Below are 15,747 nucleotides of genomic sequence, written 5' to 3'. Positions count from 1 at the left end.
GGCCGCGCCTCTCGTTCCAGAAGCGCTGGGTCCGAGGAAACAAAGCCAGCCCCGAGGGTCCCGTTCCAGCCGCCGCCGCTTCCCCTCCGCGCGGCTCGGGCCCTGGGGAAAGCCGGCGGCCTCTTCCCCTTCCCCCAGTCCCGGCACCTCCACCTCGACCGGAGGAAGCGGCTAAAAGGAAAAAGGGCACGCAAACGGCCCGAACCCGGAAATCACCCAGCCGGCTTCCCCCTCATTGACCTCGTTCCTGAGGTCGTGGCCCCGCGTGGCCGCCGAGGAGGCCGGAAGTGAACCCTGCGCGCCGGCACCGGAGGCCCTTCTAGCCCTCTAGGCCCCTCGGGTTCCCAGTCCGGTCCCAGCCTCCGCGTCCCCGCCCTTGCTCAACTCTATGGCCGAGCGGAAGGAGCTCGGGCTTCCTTCTTCCCGTTTCCGGTCGATTGGCTGAGTCTAGGGAAGCTGGAGTCCCGCAAAGAAGGTGAGAAAGGGGCGAGGTTGGAGGGGCGCAAGTCCTCGAGGTTTGGGCGAGGGTCGGCTGGGGGTCCGCGATCGGTGGGCTGCGAGCGGGAGGCATGGGGGGGAGGGGGGGGTGGAGGCAACGAAATAGGCCCGACCTGACTGGTCCTCTCCCCCCCTCCCCCTCCCCCTCCCCCGGCAGCTCCCATCCTGGACTCCTGGGGCTGGGCCGGGCTGGGCTCGGCCGCCGGCGCCCTTAGTCCCAAAGCTAGAAGGCTCTTCCTCCAGGCTCCCGAAGGAGGACGAGAAACTCCCCCCGGCCTCTCAAGTCCTAATGTTAGGGTCTCCAAGTGGTCTCTGGGGTAGAGGGGGCGGGGCGGGGGCACCGAAATCAGCAAAAGAAAAAGGAGGCACCGGGGGTTGGAGACGGTTGAATGCCCCGGGCCCGGAATGGAGGCTTTTCCTTTTTTGTTATAGTGGGAAAACTCGCTTCAGGGTGGCCACATGAGTGCGTGGTCTGATGGATGACGTAGGCTCTGGTTCTGACCCAGAACTGCTGGGTGACCCTGGGCAAGTCACGGGCTCTGGGATGGACACGCTTTGATTCTTAACTTGCTAAAAAGATATGTCTGCCTCGGAAGAGGAAATTTCTTCATTGCAAAATCCGAATGGAAGATACTACTCTATACTGCTCTCTGTCCGGTGACAGGCTGGAGTAGTAGTAGGGACACTAGTTTGGGAGGTAGACCTTGCCACAGTTTATTCTATCTGTTTATCTCAAAAGGGTTTCGAATTCATGACATAATTTGCGTGAAGACTCCTTGTGAATTATACTGATATTTAGCATTATTATTATTCATTTTAATGATTCTTTTACCTGGCTCTTCAAATCTGCTGGCTTAGTTCTTATCACAGTTACAATGCTGTTACCTCACTTTTTCGGGTAGTAGCATTTGGATGCTGATTTAGAATGATATATTAGGTGTTGCAAAAGTTTGCTAAGAGACAAAGGGATTGGAAGCTTTGTTTTCCAAAACTATGGCTAATTTAAATTTTTTTTTTCATTTTTCACCATTATTTTTCTAGTGTAAAACCTCAAGGTTCTCAACAGTGTCAGGAATGGTTCTGCTGTAACATCTTTGGAAAGGTAGTTATTTTTTTTAAAGGCATTTTAATAGCTAGATAAATAATCAATAAACTTGCATATAAATTCATTAGAAGTTTTATTCATATGTGTTAAATACAGCTAGGAAGGACAGAGATTTGAGTAAAATTAGTATATAAAATGCATATAACTAAATTTTTATGATTATCCTGATAAATTTTTAAGGGTTTTTTTTCCTATTCTTAGCAACTATTTTATAATAATGAATCTAAAATTTTGCTTTCCTAAAAGTGTATATAAGTAGTAAAGACCACCTCCCCCCCAAAAAAAAAAAACTAAGAGAAAAGAAACCTACATTAAGCCACCAGTTAATGACCCTCTGGGCATAATGGCTTATAATATGGATCTCACCTGAACTTCAGTGGTTGTCCATCTCTGACCCTTTCATAGAAGGATAACTTGGTTCACAGAAGTAGATACATGTGTGATGAAAGGTGTACAACCCAGTCTCTTACTCTAAAGAGACTGCTGCTTTTTGACCTAGACTAAGTAGAAATTATGCTCTCTCCCAACAATGCTAAAGTGTTTAAAATACTGGAGACTAGCAAAGGACTGTATTTGCTTCTTTTGTTACTTGTTTCAGTTAGTAAAACATACTTAACCTCAGGAAGAAATTAACAGAAAGTAACATATGAACCAAGCAGGAAACAATACATTGTTATTTACTTGAGAGAAAGAAAGAGCTCTAAATGTGGCATCAGATGAACTGTATTCAGTTTCAGCGTTGGCCACTAATTGTAACCATAGGCACACTTAACTTCCCTGGTCTTATTTTTTAAATGGTAACTTGTAGATTCAAAATAGATGATTCTGTAACTTATGGTTGTAATTGGTAACAATATGTCTTTTCAACTCCAGGCATGAAGCTGACACACACTATACAATGTATATTCCTGCTCTAAGATCTTCTTCATGGCCATCATGCTTTTGTTGTCATACAACAGATTGGCCATCTTTTGTAACTTTATTACTGCTTGTACTACATAGAATGTGTTTACAGATTGACAAACTAGATTCAGAATTTTCTTGGGAGAATTAAATACACCTCATAATTCTTAATGGGTGACTGCAGCCAGACAACTTTGTCTTGAATATACCATGTGTGAAGTACTTTTAACTTTAATGAAAGTTAAATTAAAATGTTTATAGAATCTCATAGCTGAAGGGAACTTCATATTCTCTAATTTATATCCAGATGCCTAAAATAAGTGATTTTATGCATCATTTAAAATATTTTAACTTAAATAAATAGCTTTAAGTACATAAATATTTGATAGTCATTCAGTTCTTTGTCTTAATAAGGTAATAGGAATAATGGAGAAGGAGAGTTAAATAACTGCTTATGTAGTTTTTTTGTGTTTCTGATTTTAATATTTGGTTAACGAAGCAGACTTTTTCTGATTTTACATAGGATTTTTCCAAGGACAGCTACGGAGATGATTGATGTAAAAGCTTGGGCTGAGTATGTTGTGGAGTGGGCTGCAAAGGATCCATATGGCTTTCTTACCACAGTGATTTTGGCTCTGACTCCACTTTTTCTAGCAAGTGCAGTACTGTCTTGGAAACTGGCAAAAATGATTGAGGCCAGGGAAAAGGAGCAGAAGAAGAAACAGAGACGTCAAGAAAATATTGCAAAAGCCAAACGACTAAAGAAGGATTGAGGAAAAAATTAAGAAGAAAATCTTTCTCATTTAAAGAATCCACAGTTAAAGAAAAATTATATAAAATGATGCACTTCTTGAAGAAACACTAGGGTGCTTTTGTTGTATTTTATAACAGTATTATCCAACTATTTGACCATGTGAAAAAATTGAAATTCTGTAACTATGTTATAATTTTTCAGCTTGGATACAGAAACTTGTTGGTGCCTGTCAACTGACATTTATGTTGCAAATTTCTTTGAACTCATTTTGCTGTTGCTTTTTGGTAGCCCCTGTGCTAAAGTGAATCTGTGTTAGGGAAGAAAATGTCTTAAGATGTGATTTGTTGTCTACTGGTAGTTTTAAGTTTGGGGTCCTGTTTATGGATAAAGATTTGAAATATTGAAAATTAAGATTTTTTTTCTTCACTGGGGGGGGACAGGAAAAATATTAAGACTTTTTTTTTCTTAAACAGTTTTCTTGACATTTGGATGGATTTATGATTCATTGAGTTGAATAATTTGCTCCACTAGGATATATCACTTGACTTGCATGTTTTTCTCATCCTATGCAATTGTTGATGTCATTCCATAAATCTTTCAGAGAAGCCACCCGATAATGGTATAGCTGTATTCCTCTAGTTCTTTTAATATTGGTGCTTGGGAGAACTAATGTAGACTTGGGCTATCTGTTTTGTTTTATTCACAATATTAAACCAGGCTACCTCTCTTTCTGATCATGCATGTCTTTATGATACTTTATGCTATCCTATAGATTTTATTCACATTTGGTTTTTTTGATGTGGAATCATTTCTGGGAACAAAAGCAAATCTTGATGAAGTAACAGCTCTGCATTGTTAATGTCATCTATACTTGGAAGGTAATAATAATGTAATTTGTAAGACATTTCATATTTGATTAATTTTAATATACTGTGGAATTGTTCCCTGCTTACTTTTTTTTGACAGCATGTTATATATTGAGCAAATAGAGTTATGTGCAGTTATAAAGACTTCTGTCTTCCGTAGGAATCATCTGCAAAAAAGAATTTAGGGTTGCTATAAATATGCTAAACTTAATACTATCTGGCTTATTCATGCTCATATTGTACAGAAGAGTGAAATGGTTAAAAAAAAGTTTTGTTAGCTGATTCTTCTAATACATATTTTTTAATCCATTATTTCATTTTAACCTATGTGGTTAATCTATGTCAGGTGACTCCATGTTACAAGTAAGTTTCTTGAGGCATTTTAAAAACTAGTCCTAAAGACACAAAACCTATTTTTATTTGATGTATTTGGATAAAAAGACAATAAGGTATGTAAATTAAATTGGAATGAAAATAGGTTGATTGTTTTTAAATTTCAAGAAAAAGGCTTTTTAAAAAAAAGTCCTTTCTTTTGTGAAAAATAATTGTCTAATTAAAATTTCATGTATGCTTTTTATGACCTAGTCCATTATTAAATTTTAATGGCTATGATCATTTTTTCCTTTGAAATAAATCTAAAATTTTTTAAGTGTATTAATCTAGTAACTATAATTTAAGAAATAAATTAGTTATAAATAAATTTGATACTTTTTTAAGATGTTGATTGTCTTCATATTTATTGAGTGTAATGTTTATTGTTTTTAATCAAAATACCACACAAATTTCATCAAAAAAAGAAATCTGTGTGAAAATTGACTACATTTCTGAGAATGGTATTGACCATTATAATCACTGAACTTCCTAGGAAGTAACATTTATACTACTTAGCCACCTTTTATAGTGATGTGTGAAATCATTTTTTAAAACTATCAAAGAATAACTTCATTTTTTTACCTTGTAATTGATACTCATATTGAGTGGCATACTTCATCATATTTTGTTAGCACTATCTTTCATAGAGAACTGACATGTAGACCTTTAGGAGGGCATATACTTTGAGTTTTTGTTAGTAGTGCTTTCTGCTTCTCTTTACACTATACAAGTCATAAGTTCTTTATTGCTACAAGAATCTTTATAATGTTAATGAACACTATTAGTACTTGAACATTTTTTCACAGCAGGATTTAGGGTTTTTTGGTTTTATTTCTTTCTTTTGCAAGAATACATGGATATTAGTCTTTCTGGTCAGTATTTTCCACTGTCTTCCCAGTTGAAACAAACAAGTAATAAATTCCAACTCTGTTATTCCTGTGTTTGAAATTTGTGCTCTCAAGTTAATGATCTATACCAGATATTTATCTCTTTTCATTTAATTGTGTCTAGACTTATGATATCTTCTGTGAAAATAAGTTAAAACTATAAAGTACTAGTCAATTACTAAAAATAAAGTTTTTGATGTATCATTTAAAACTGAGCCACATTGTAGCTCCAAGTATTTTCTTGAGAATTCTCAATAAACAAATATTTACTCTGCATCTGTTCAGTGTGCAAGATCAACCTTGAAGCTAGAGAAGCAAAGAAAAAGTGAAAAATTCTTGTCATCGAGAAGTTCACATATTGTATGATAATGTACATGTAAATATAGGGTAATTTGAGAAATTAATTGAGGTGCCAGGTGAGATTTTCTGAGTGAGTTGGAAAAAAATTAAAAATTCCTAGAAGCAGAAGTAAAGAAAGAATACATTGCTATCAAGGACACGGATGGGAATTATAGGTGGAATTCCAGGTTCAGGAGAGCTAGTCGACCAGTTTGACTAGAATGTGTAACGTGTGTGTAAAATAAGGAAATACAATTTAGCACTCTGGATTGTGGACAGCTTTAAAGGCCAGGCAATAGGAAGCCACTATAATGAGTACATGAATGGTATTCTCATTAGGCCTTGAGTTATTTTGACATCTATGTAGCAGAAGGAAGAGAATGAAAGAGCAATTTGAAGGTTATTAAAATCAGGGTAGTGACTTTGTGAATGCAAAGAGGAATGGATAGACAAGGCAGAATAAATGGTATTGGGCAAATAGATAGGGAAGATGAGTCAAGAATGACTTGAATTGAAAAGTTTGAAAGAATGAGGACAACAACAATAAGAACTTTGAGAAAGGACAGGTTTGGAGAACAAGGGAAGTTGTATTCTGGACATGCTGAGTGATCATTTGGTAGGATAGCCAGTCAGTGAACTGTTAGGAGAGAGGAAAAAGAAATAGATTGGGTTGGATATATAGATGGGAGAATCATCTGAATAGAGATAATTAAGACCAAGATCATCAAAGGGAAAAGAAGAGGCCTCAGGGAAAGAGCTTTAAGGGATACCCATATTTAGTACATGGGATAGTGGTTCTCAAAACTTTTGTTGTCAGTATCTTCATGTTAAAAAAAACTATCGAGGATCTGTTCAAACAGTTTTTGTTCACATGGGTTATATTTATAGCTATTTACTATATTAGAAATAAAAAAATTTTTTTGAATTTGAAGACCCTCTAAAAGGGTTTCAGAGACTCCAACAATTTTCTGGACTACACTTTGAGGACCACTGGATGATCCAACAAGAGACAGAAAGAGCAATAAATACTATAGGGAGAAGTACTTTCATAGAAGATAAAGGAAGACAGATCCAGCAGTATGGGATTGACTCAAAAGTTTCAGATAGGTCAAGTAGAATAAACAGTAAAGGTCATAAGACAGTAGTTAAGAGATCATTGATTATCTTGAAAGTATTGACTTTGTTTGGGTGTTGGGGTTGGAACACGCATTTGATGGGGAGTTAAGAAAATAGAATCACTGTATATAGACAGCCTTATTTCAGAATTTGACTACAAAAGGAATATATATGTCATGGCTTGTGGAGTTAAGAAGAATCTTGAAGATGATCACTTCTAACCACTTCATTTTTTAGATATAGGCCTGAAGTGCAGGTCTGAACATGTCATCCCTCCTTTTCAATAAACCCTTATAGCTCCCTATTATCTCCAAGAATAAATATAAAATCCTGGGTTTGGCTTTTAAAGTCCATAACTTGACCCCTTCTTAACTTCCCAATCTTAGCTCTTAGCTTCATCTCCACCCCTGTGTACTCTTTGATCCAGTGACAATGGTCTCCTTGCTGCTCCTCAAACAAGATATTCCAAATTTCCCTCTCCAGACATTTTCTCTGGTTGTCATCCATGCTTAAAATGCTGTTTCTTCATCTGTCTCCTGGCTTTCCTGGCTTCCTCCAAGTCTTGGCTAAATCCAGCCTTCTACAAGAAGTTTATACTAATCTTCCTTAATGGTAGTGCCTTCTCTCTATTGATATTTTTTAAAAATTTATCTCATAACACACACGTATATATGTATAAACACATGTGTATATGCACATATTTATATACATAAAAAAGCTTCCTAGCTCTGTGACAACTGGTCATATTTAATTGCCATCTTGTACATTTCTTAGAAAAGTTACCGTAATATACAAAATGTATGTAACAGCTTCTTTAGCTACCTTGTAAAACTTTCTCACCACTATCCATATTTATGTTTACATACATATTTTTCCTTTCATATGTCATGATGTCTATGTATATTGTTCTGGTCATTTCTTTGGCAATACTTAGGTCATTCAAATTTCTATATATTCTCCATATTTATAATTTTACTTTTTATAGTTTTGAATTCTGTTGATGTACCATAATTCCTTATCCTTAATCACTGAATGGGTAGTTGCCTCAGTCATACTGAGATCTATAAAAGACAAGGTCTTCCACTGTATTCAGTCATCTCCAATCATTCTGATCTATGGTCACTAGACCCAGATGGCTCTGGAGGTAAAAGTGACTTTGTATAGCCTTTCACAGTTCAATTCACTTCTATGTCACGGCATCACTTCCTTGATGTTACAGTCATTTTCAAGAATGACAACAATAGAGTAGCATTATTTGTCTGTTTAATGATATATACATATACCTGGAGAGAGAGTGTGTGGTATTCTTCATCAAAAAGAGTTGTAAACAATCTAAATGTTCGATATTTATGTATGGTTGAATGAGTTTGAATATATCAAGAAAATGTAGATATCAATATAGAGGTGGGCATGGATGTGTATGTGTGTGTGCGTGTGTGTGAATGTGTAAGAGAGGGGGACAGAGACAAAGAGAAACAAAGATCAGTTTTTTTTATTAAAGATTTTTATTTACAAAACATAAATGCATGAATAATTTTTCAGCACTGACCCTTGCAAAACTTTCTCTTCCAAATTTTTCCCTCCTTCCCCCTACCCCTTCTCCTAGATGGCAGGTAGTCTAATACATGTTAAATATGCTAAAATATATGTTAAATCCAATATCTATATATACATATTTATACAGTTATCTTGCTGCACAAGAAAAATTGGGTAAAGAAAAAAAAAAAACCCTGAGAAAACAAAATGCAAGTAAACATCAACAGAAAAAGTGAAGATGCTATGTTGTGCTCCACACTCGGTTCCAGACTCCTTTCTCTGAGTGTATATGGCTCTCTTCATCACTGATCAAATGGAACATTTTTAAATCATCACATTGTTGAAAAGAGCCCCATCCCTCAGAATTGATTGTCAGATGGAATTTGAGTTAAGTCATGAAGGGGACAAGGTATTTCAAGGGATAGATTTTTTTTTTTTTTTTTTTTTTTTTTTTTGATGAGGCAATTGGGGGTTTGATGGGGCAATTGCCCAGGGTCACATAGCTAGGAAGTGTTAAGTGTCTGAGACCAGATTTGAACTCAGGTCCTCCTGACTTCATGGCTGGTGCTGCCCTCAAAGGGCAGATTTAAGGAGGAAGAATATCTCAAGACATGGCAGACAACCTCTGCAAAGGAAGGAAGGAAAGAAGCATTTATTAAGCACACACTAAATGGCAAGCACTGTGCTAAGCACTCTACAAATATTATCTCATTTTATTCTAAGAACTACCTTGGGAAGTAGGTGCTATTATTGTTTCCATTTTCCTATTGAGGAAACAGACATAGACAGAGATTAGGTGATTTACACAGCACCAGATAGCTAGTAAATATCTGAGGTCAAAATTAAACAAAACTTTCTTACTCCTTGTAATGTTCTGGTAGGTTTTCTAGAGGTCTCTGGACCAGCCTTCATTTCAGTTCAGTAATCATCATGAGAATAGCCAGGGATAAAGTCCAAATTCTTTACTGTCTCCTTGCCTGGGGCTGGGAAGCTTTATGGAGAGTCTTTCAGACCAGCCTTGGTCTCGGTGGGAGAAGCAGAACGAGGACAGGCCTGCCACCATGGTGATGTGAGATGGAGTGAATGAATCTGGTTCTGACTCTGGCTGAGTTTGTCCTAGCTTATATGCTCTACACTGAGTATAAACCAATCATTATATCTCTAGGAAACCATTATTTGTTGTAAGATTAAATCAATCATACTGAATTTAGAGAACTATTAAACACCATGCTGAACTAGATAACCATTGTCTCATCAATTCCACTGAATGAGCACCTTGTAAGAATCCTTATTTTAAGTACAGACTTCTGGCCAATAACATTTCCCGCTTTCTTTTATTTTAGAATATAGCTGGTCACTCTCCCTGATTTCTCAAGGAGGTGAGAACCCCAAAAAGGAGGTGATCATGCCCTCCCTGACTTCTCAGAAAAGTGGGTGACAATTCCATAAAAGGAGGTGATCACACCCTCCCTAACATCTCAGGAAGGAATCAAACCAGATTAGCGGTTTTCTGAAGGATTTCACTTGAAACAGGTATACATAAATCCATCAATATGGTAGGTATTACAAACAAACAACATGAATCAACATGAGGAATTATACATGTCCATAAATCCTAGAAATAGTCCAAAACCAATCTATCGTCCATTACTTCATGTGTCAGGAATCCAGTGATTCTTGCAAAGTTTTGAAATTTTGTAACAGTCTCATTATCAGTCATGCTCTTTCATAGTGTCAGATTTTTTTAGGTCTTCTCCTTTGTTTCAAGGTTTTTCTCTTTTTCTGTCTCTTTCCAAGTGCTCATTGGCACCCATCTGATTCCTTCTCCATCTGTAGAGAAACAAGCAAACCCTCTCCTCCAAGCAGTTAACCTATCTGGTCCCTTCCATTCACTACTTTCTGGATCTCTCTCCACATCACTTGGCAATTACATTGGAGCTGCTCACACTGTACACTGCCCTTCTGTTGGGTTAAAAAGCCTGTATTCTCCCCAATTGTAATCCCTTTCTCCCATCTGATTGCTTCTCTGCTGATTGATCATATCAGGGTACTGAACTTCTAAAGACTCTCTGGGTATAAACTCAGCTGCCATCATGCCCACCTGTTTTTTGTTTAAGGTCTTGGAGCTGGGCCCCACCTCTCATTTCCCTGAGTCAATCTACATTCTGAGGCCCAGTGGAAGCCTTTATTGCATGAGTTTTGGGTCTTGTTCTCTCACCCTGTTTTCTCACTCTATCTCTATGCTTACACTGAGCTTTCAGATGCCCTACTTTACCACATTGAAAGCATTGATGAGTCTCTCTGGAAGTCCCTTGCCAAGAAGGACCGTGTCTTCCATGTTCTGCATCATAGCCTGGATATAAAAGGCATTTGTGCCACTGTGGCACAGAATCTTATAATCTCTAAAGGAGCATCTTTGTGTAGTCCCCATATAATTCTTCTACAAACCTCATTAGCATTTTCTTTAGTAAATTGATCATTATTCCTAGTAGCTGCATTTTAACCAGTCGTTCTTTTTTCACTGTCTGCAGATGTCCCACAAAATCAGCAAAGGGTTCATTTGGACCTTGCTCTAGTTTCATGAAGGTTTCCCCTCTATCTTGTTTTCCTGGGAGGGAGCTCCATGCTTTGATAGCAGCAACAGCAATTTGCTCATATGCTATCAAAGAGAAATTAATTTGTGCTGAAGCATCTGTATACTGACCTTTACCTGGCTAATTGGTCAAAGATGATTTGTATATTAACTCCAGTTTGCCTATTTCATTGGGCTTGTATTCTGCATAGTTCACTGTATTCTGAAAGCCATAAGTTTTGTCCAGATTCTAAACATGTCCTTGCTATAGATTTCCAATCACTCGGGGTTAAAATTTCATAAGCCAAATTCTTTAATACCATCTTAAGATGATATAGCTCTATAAAGAGTAAAACCCTTTTTCAAATTTTTAATAATTTCCAGATCAAAAGGAGTTTATCTTCTCCTGACTTGACCTGAAGAGTCAAACTCTTCAATAACAGGGTATGCATTTATTTGTAAATCAGATATATCCTGTTCTTTTTTAGCTTTAGTGTCTTTTGTTATCTTGTCATAACCTACTTCATAGATGTTGCTGATTGTGTCCCTGCTCCTCCCCCTCTTCCTTCTCCTTCCATCCATGAAGGGTTTATTGAGAGGGGAGGGTCATGAGATGAGGAATGCCCTAATGGCTCCTGCTGTGAAGCACCACACTCCTTAATTTCATCAGAATCATACCTAACTCCATTCTTGTCTAATTCTTCATTCTTTTCATCTAGCTTGTCTGTATCCTCCCCCTCTTGGTCTTTCTTCTTTTTTCTTATTCTAATACTTATATAATTCCTTAAAGCCAATTGTATTAAGTTATATGTATAAAATATTTCTTTAGGAATTGAATTAGGACCATTATCATTGTAATATTCACATAGTTACTCTCCTACTAATTTCCACTTGTCTGGATCCAATTCTTTTTCCTTAGAGAACATAGGAGATGTGTAATGTAATGTTTCTAAAAGCAGAATTATCTGCTCCCAAGTTATGATCAAACCTTGGTTTTTTATGAGTTTAACTATGCTTTTGACACATTTTCCTTGAGGTGGAAAAAAAAGGCTCCTTTCTAAACATTTGTCCCATTTCACCTGTCCCATTTCCCTTAACAAATTTTCCTTCTTGTTTATTTTTGTACTTACCCTAATTTTTGGGTCACAGAGACTTTTTCACTGAATGCAGGATTGGAGACTTTTTCCACTGAACTCAGGATCAAAGGCTTTTCCACTGAACTCAGGATTGTGTCAGTCCCTATTTGGGTGCCAAAATATAGTGTTCTTGTTGGTTTTCTGGTGGTCTCTGGACCAGCCTTCATTTCAGTTCAGTAATCACCATGAGAATAGCCAGGGATGAAGTCCAAATTTTTTATTGTCTCCTTGCCTGGGGCTGGGCAGCTTTCTGGAGAGCCTTTCTGACTGGCCTTGGTTGGGGAAGCAAAAGGAGAACAGGCCTGCCACCACTGTGGTGTAAGATGGAGTGAAGGAATCTGGCTCTGACCCTGGTTGAGTTTGTCTCAGCTTATATGCTCTACACTGAGTATAAACCAATTATTATATCACATTTTATTTGAAACTTGGATCATTTGCTCTAGAGAGAAAGTTTGAATTATTAAACTCATTGTGTGATTTCCTAAATGCAATCTAGTCCACTCTTTCTTCTCTTTATTACAGGAATCAACCAATTGTCCATCTGATGCAATAACTTATTGAACTGGCCATCAAATTTAGTGTTAGAAGCCAGACAACAGATATCTTCTAACCATTTGGTTTTTCCTATATGGATTATTAAACTGATTTCTTTTAAGTACTTAAGAATCTTATTGATGTCCGTAGATTTGAGATGAGGAACACAATAACATCCACAAAGAGGACCCTTCATAGGACTTCTCCATGAATATGGAAAACTGAGAAGTCAGGGAGGGCATGATCACCTCCTTTTTGGGGGGTTTCACCTCCCTGAGAAGTCAGGGAGGGCGTGATCACCTATGTTCTAAAACAAAAGAAAGGAGGAGATGTAATGGGCCAGAATTTTGGAGAAATATACTTGAGGCAAGGAATCTTACAACAAGGTGTTAACTCAGTGGGATAAGATGATGGTTATCTAGTTTAGCATGGTGCTTAATAGTTCTCTAGTTCAGTATGATTGATTTAATCTTATTTTTTTTTTAATTTAATAGCCTTTTATTTACAGGATATATACATGGTTAACTTTACAGCATTAACAATTGCCAAACCTCTTGTTCCAATTTTTCACCTCTTACCCCCCACCCCCTCCCCTAAATGGCAGGATGACCAGTAGATGTTAAATATATTAAAATATAACTTAGATACACAATAAGTATACCTGACCAAAACATTATTTTGCTGTACAAAAAGAATCAGACTCTGAATTATTGTACAATTAGCTTGTGAAGGAAATCAAAGATGCAGGTGTGCATAAATATAGGGATTGGGAATTCAATGTAATGGTTTTTAGTCATCTCCCAGAGTTCTTTTTCTGGGTATAGCTAGTTCAGTTCATTACTGCTCCATTAGAAATGATTTGGTTGATCTCGTTGCTGAGGATGGCCTGATCCATCAGAACTGGTCATCATCTAGTATTGTTGTTGAAGTATATAATGATCTCCTGGTCCTGCTCATTTCACTCAGCATCAGTTCGTGTAAGTCTCTCCAGGCCTTTCTGAAATCATCCTGTTGGTCATTTCTTACAGAACAGTAATATTCCAGAATTTTCATATACCACAATTTATTCAGCCATTCTCCAACTGATGGACATCCATTCAGTTTCAGTTTCTAGCCACTACAAAAAGGGCTGCCACAAACATTCGTGCACATACAGGTCCCTTTCCCTTCTTTATAATCTCTTTGGGATATAATCCCAGTAGTAACACTGCTGGATCAAAGGGTATGCACAGTTTGATAACTTTTTGAGCATAGTTCCAAACTACTCTCCAAAATGGTTGGATTCGTTCACAACTCCACCAACAATGCATCAATGTCCCAGTTTTCCCACATCCCTCCAACAATCATCATTATTTTTCCTGTCATCTTAGCCAATCTGACAGGTGTGTAGTGGTATCTTAGAGTTGTCTTAATTTGCATTTCTCTGATTAATAATGACTTGGAGCATCTTTTCATATGACTAGAAATAGTTTCAATTTCTTCATCTGAGAATTGTCTGTTCATATCCTTTGACCATTTTTCAATTAGAGAATGGCTTGATTTTTTATAAATTAGCGTTAATTCTCTATATATTTTGGAAATGAGGCCTTTATCAGAACCTTTGACTGTAAAAATATTTTCCCAGTTTATTGCTTCCCTTCTAATCTTGTCTGCATTAGTTTTGTTTGTACAAAAACTTTTCAGTTTAGTATAATCGAAATTTTCTATTTTGTGATCAGTAATGATCTCTAGTTCTGCTTTGGTCATAAAACCTTCCCCTTCCACAGGTCTGAGAGGTAAACTATCCTGTGTTCCTCTAATTTATTAATAATTTCATTCTTTATGCCTAGGTCATGAACCCATTTTGACCTTATCTTGGTGTACGGCGTTAAGTATGGATCAATGCCTAGTTTCTGCCATATTAGTTTCCAATTTTCCCAGCAATTTTTATCAAACAGTAAGTTCTTATCCCAAAAGCTGGGATCTTTGGGTTTGTCAAAGACTAGGTTGCTATATTTGTTGACTGTTTTATCCCTTGAACCTAATCTATTCCACTGATCAACTAATCTATTCCTTAGCCAATACCAAATAGTTTTGGTAACTGCTGCTCTATAATATAGTTTTAGATCTGGTACAGCTAAGCCACCATCATTTGATTTTTTTTTCATTAATTCCCTTGAAATTCTTGACCTTTTGTTTTCCATATGAACTTTGTTGTTATTTTTTCTAGGTCATTAAAATAGTTTTTTGGGAGTCTGATTGGTATAGCGCTAAATAAATAGATTAGTTTAGGTAATATTGTCATCTTTATTATATTTGCTCACCCTATCCAAGAGCATTTAATATTTTTCCAATTGGTTAGATCAGACTTAATTTGTGTGAAAAGTGGTCTGTAATTGATTGATTTAATCTTAAAACAAATAATGGTTTCCTAGTGATATAATGATTGGTTTATACTCAGTATGTGATGAATTGATTTAATTGTAATAGAGTATATAAACTGGGGACAAAGTCAGAGAAGAGAAGACTTGACCAGCCTCATGGTGGCTCTCCTGTCTTCATCACTTCTCCACTAAGACCAAGGACTCGGGCTGATCCTGAGATCATCCAGAGACCTAGTCTGAACACTATATTTTAATCTACCTCAGTGTGGGGGCTCTAGAAAGCAATAGTGTGTTTTGTCACCCCAACTTGAGGGCTCTAGAAAGCAGGACATTACATTTTGGATGTGCTCTTGTTGTAAGGATCCTTGCCTCAAATCTATCCAGAGTTCTAGCCCATTACAGAAAACCCCTTCCATTCAGATTTTGCACAAGACATTGTATATAATAGTGCCAAGCATCTTTAGCAATCACATATCTCTGTATTTTATGCCTCTTTCCATTAAGTAAACTAAGAGTCACTAAATAGAATAATTTTTGTGGTTTAATTAAATTTACACACAAATCTTCCATGATTGTAATGTATATACAAAAGATTCTTTGTTAAAGGAAAGCTTCTGTTTTCCTTGGTTCAGTCAACATTGTTTTTTCATAATCAACAAATAATACCTTTCAGCAGAATTTTTTATTCTTTGTACTTCTCAGTCAATTGTGACTATAAAAATGTGATCTACTATACAGAATAGATTAAATCTATCTGTTCCCTTCT

General features: G+C 37.0%; 1 protein-coding gene across 2 annotated transcripts; it reads left to right on the top strand.

The window, feature by feature from the left end:
- The first annotated feature begins 208 nt into the window (after positions 1 to 208).
- On the top strand, positions 209 to 5,600 carry SMIM15 (small integral membrane protein 15). 2 transcript variants are annotated; one of them, XM_031965396.1, is made up of 3 exons: positions 217 to 475; positions 1,540 to 1,600; positions 3,030 to 5,600. In XM_031965396.1, exon 3 carries the CDS (start codon positions 3,055 to 3,057, stop codon positions 3,277 to 3,279), a length of 225 nt encoding a protein of 74 aa, XP_031821256.1. In that variant the 5' UTR covers positions 217 to 475; positions 1,540 to 1,600; positions 3,030 to 3,054; the 3' UTR covers positions 3,280 to 5,600. The 2 variants fall into 2 exon arrangements, with proteins under 2 accessions (XP_031821258.1, XP_031821256.1); XM_031965398.1 differs by lacking the exon at positions 1,540 to 1,600 and having other exon boundaries at positions 209 to 475.
- Positions 5,601 to 15,747: the final 10,147 nt, after the last annotated feature.

Source organism: Sarcophilus harrisii, chromosome 1, assembly GCF_902635505.1.
Source record: "Sarcophilus harrisii chromosome 1, mSarHar1.11, whole genome shotgun sequence".
In the NCBI taxonomy this organism is placed as follows: Eukaryota; Metazoa; Chordata; class Mammalia; order Dasyuromorphia; family Dasyuridae; genus Sarcophilus; species Sarcophilus harrisii.
Note: the sequence above shows the minus strand (reverse complement) of the source record. Positions and strands in the feature narration are given on the sequence as shown.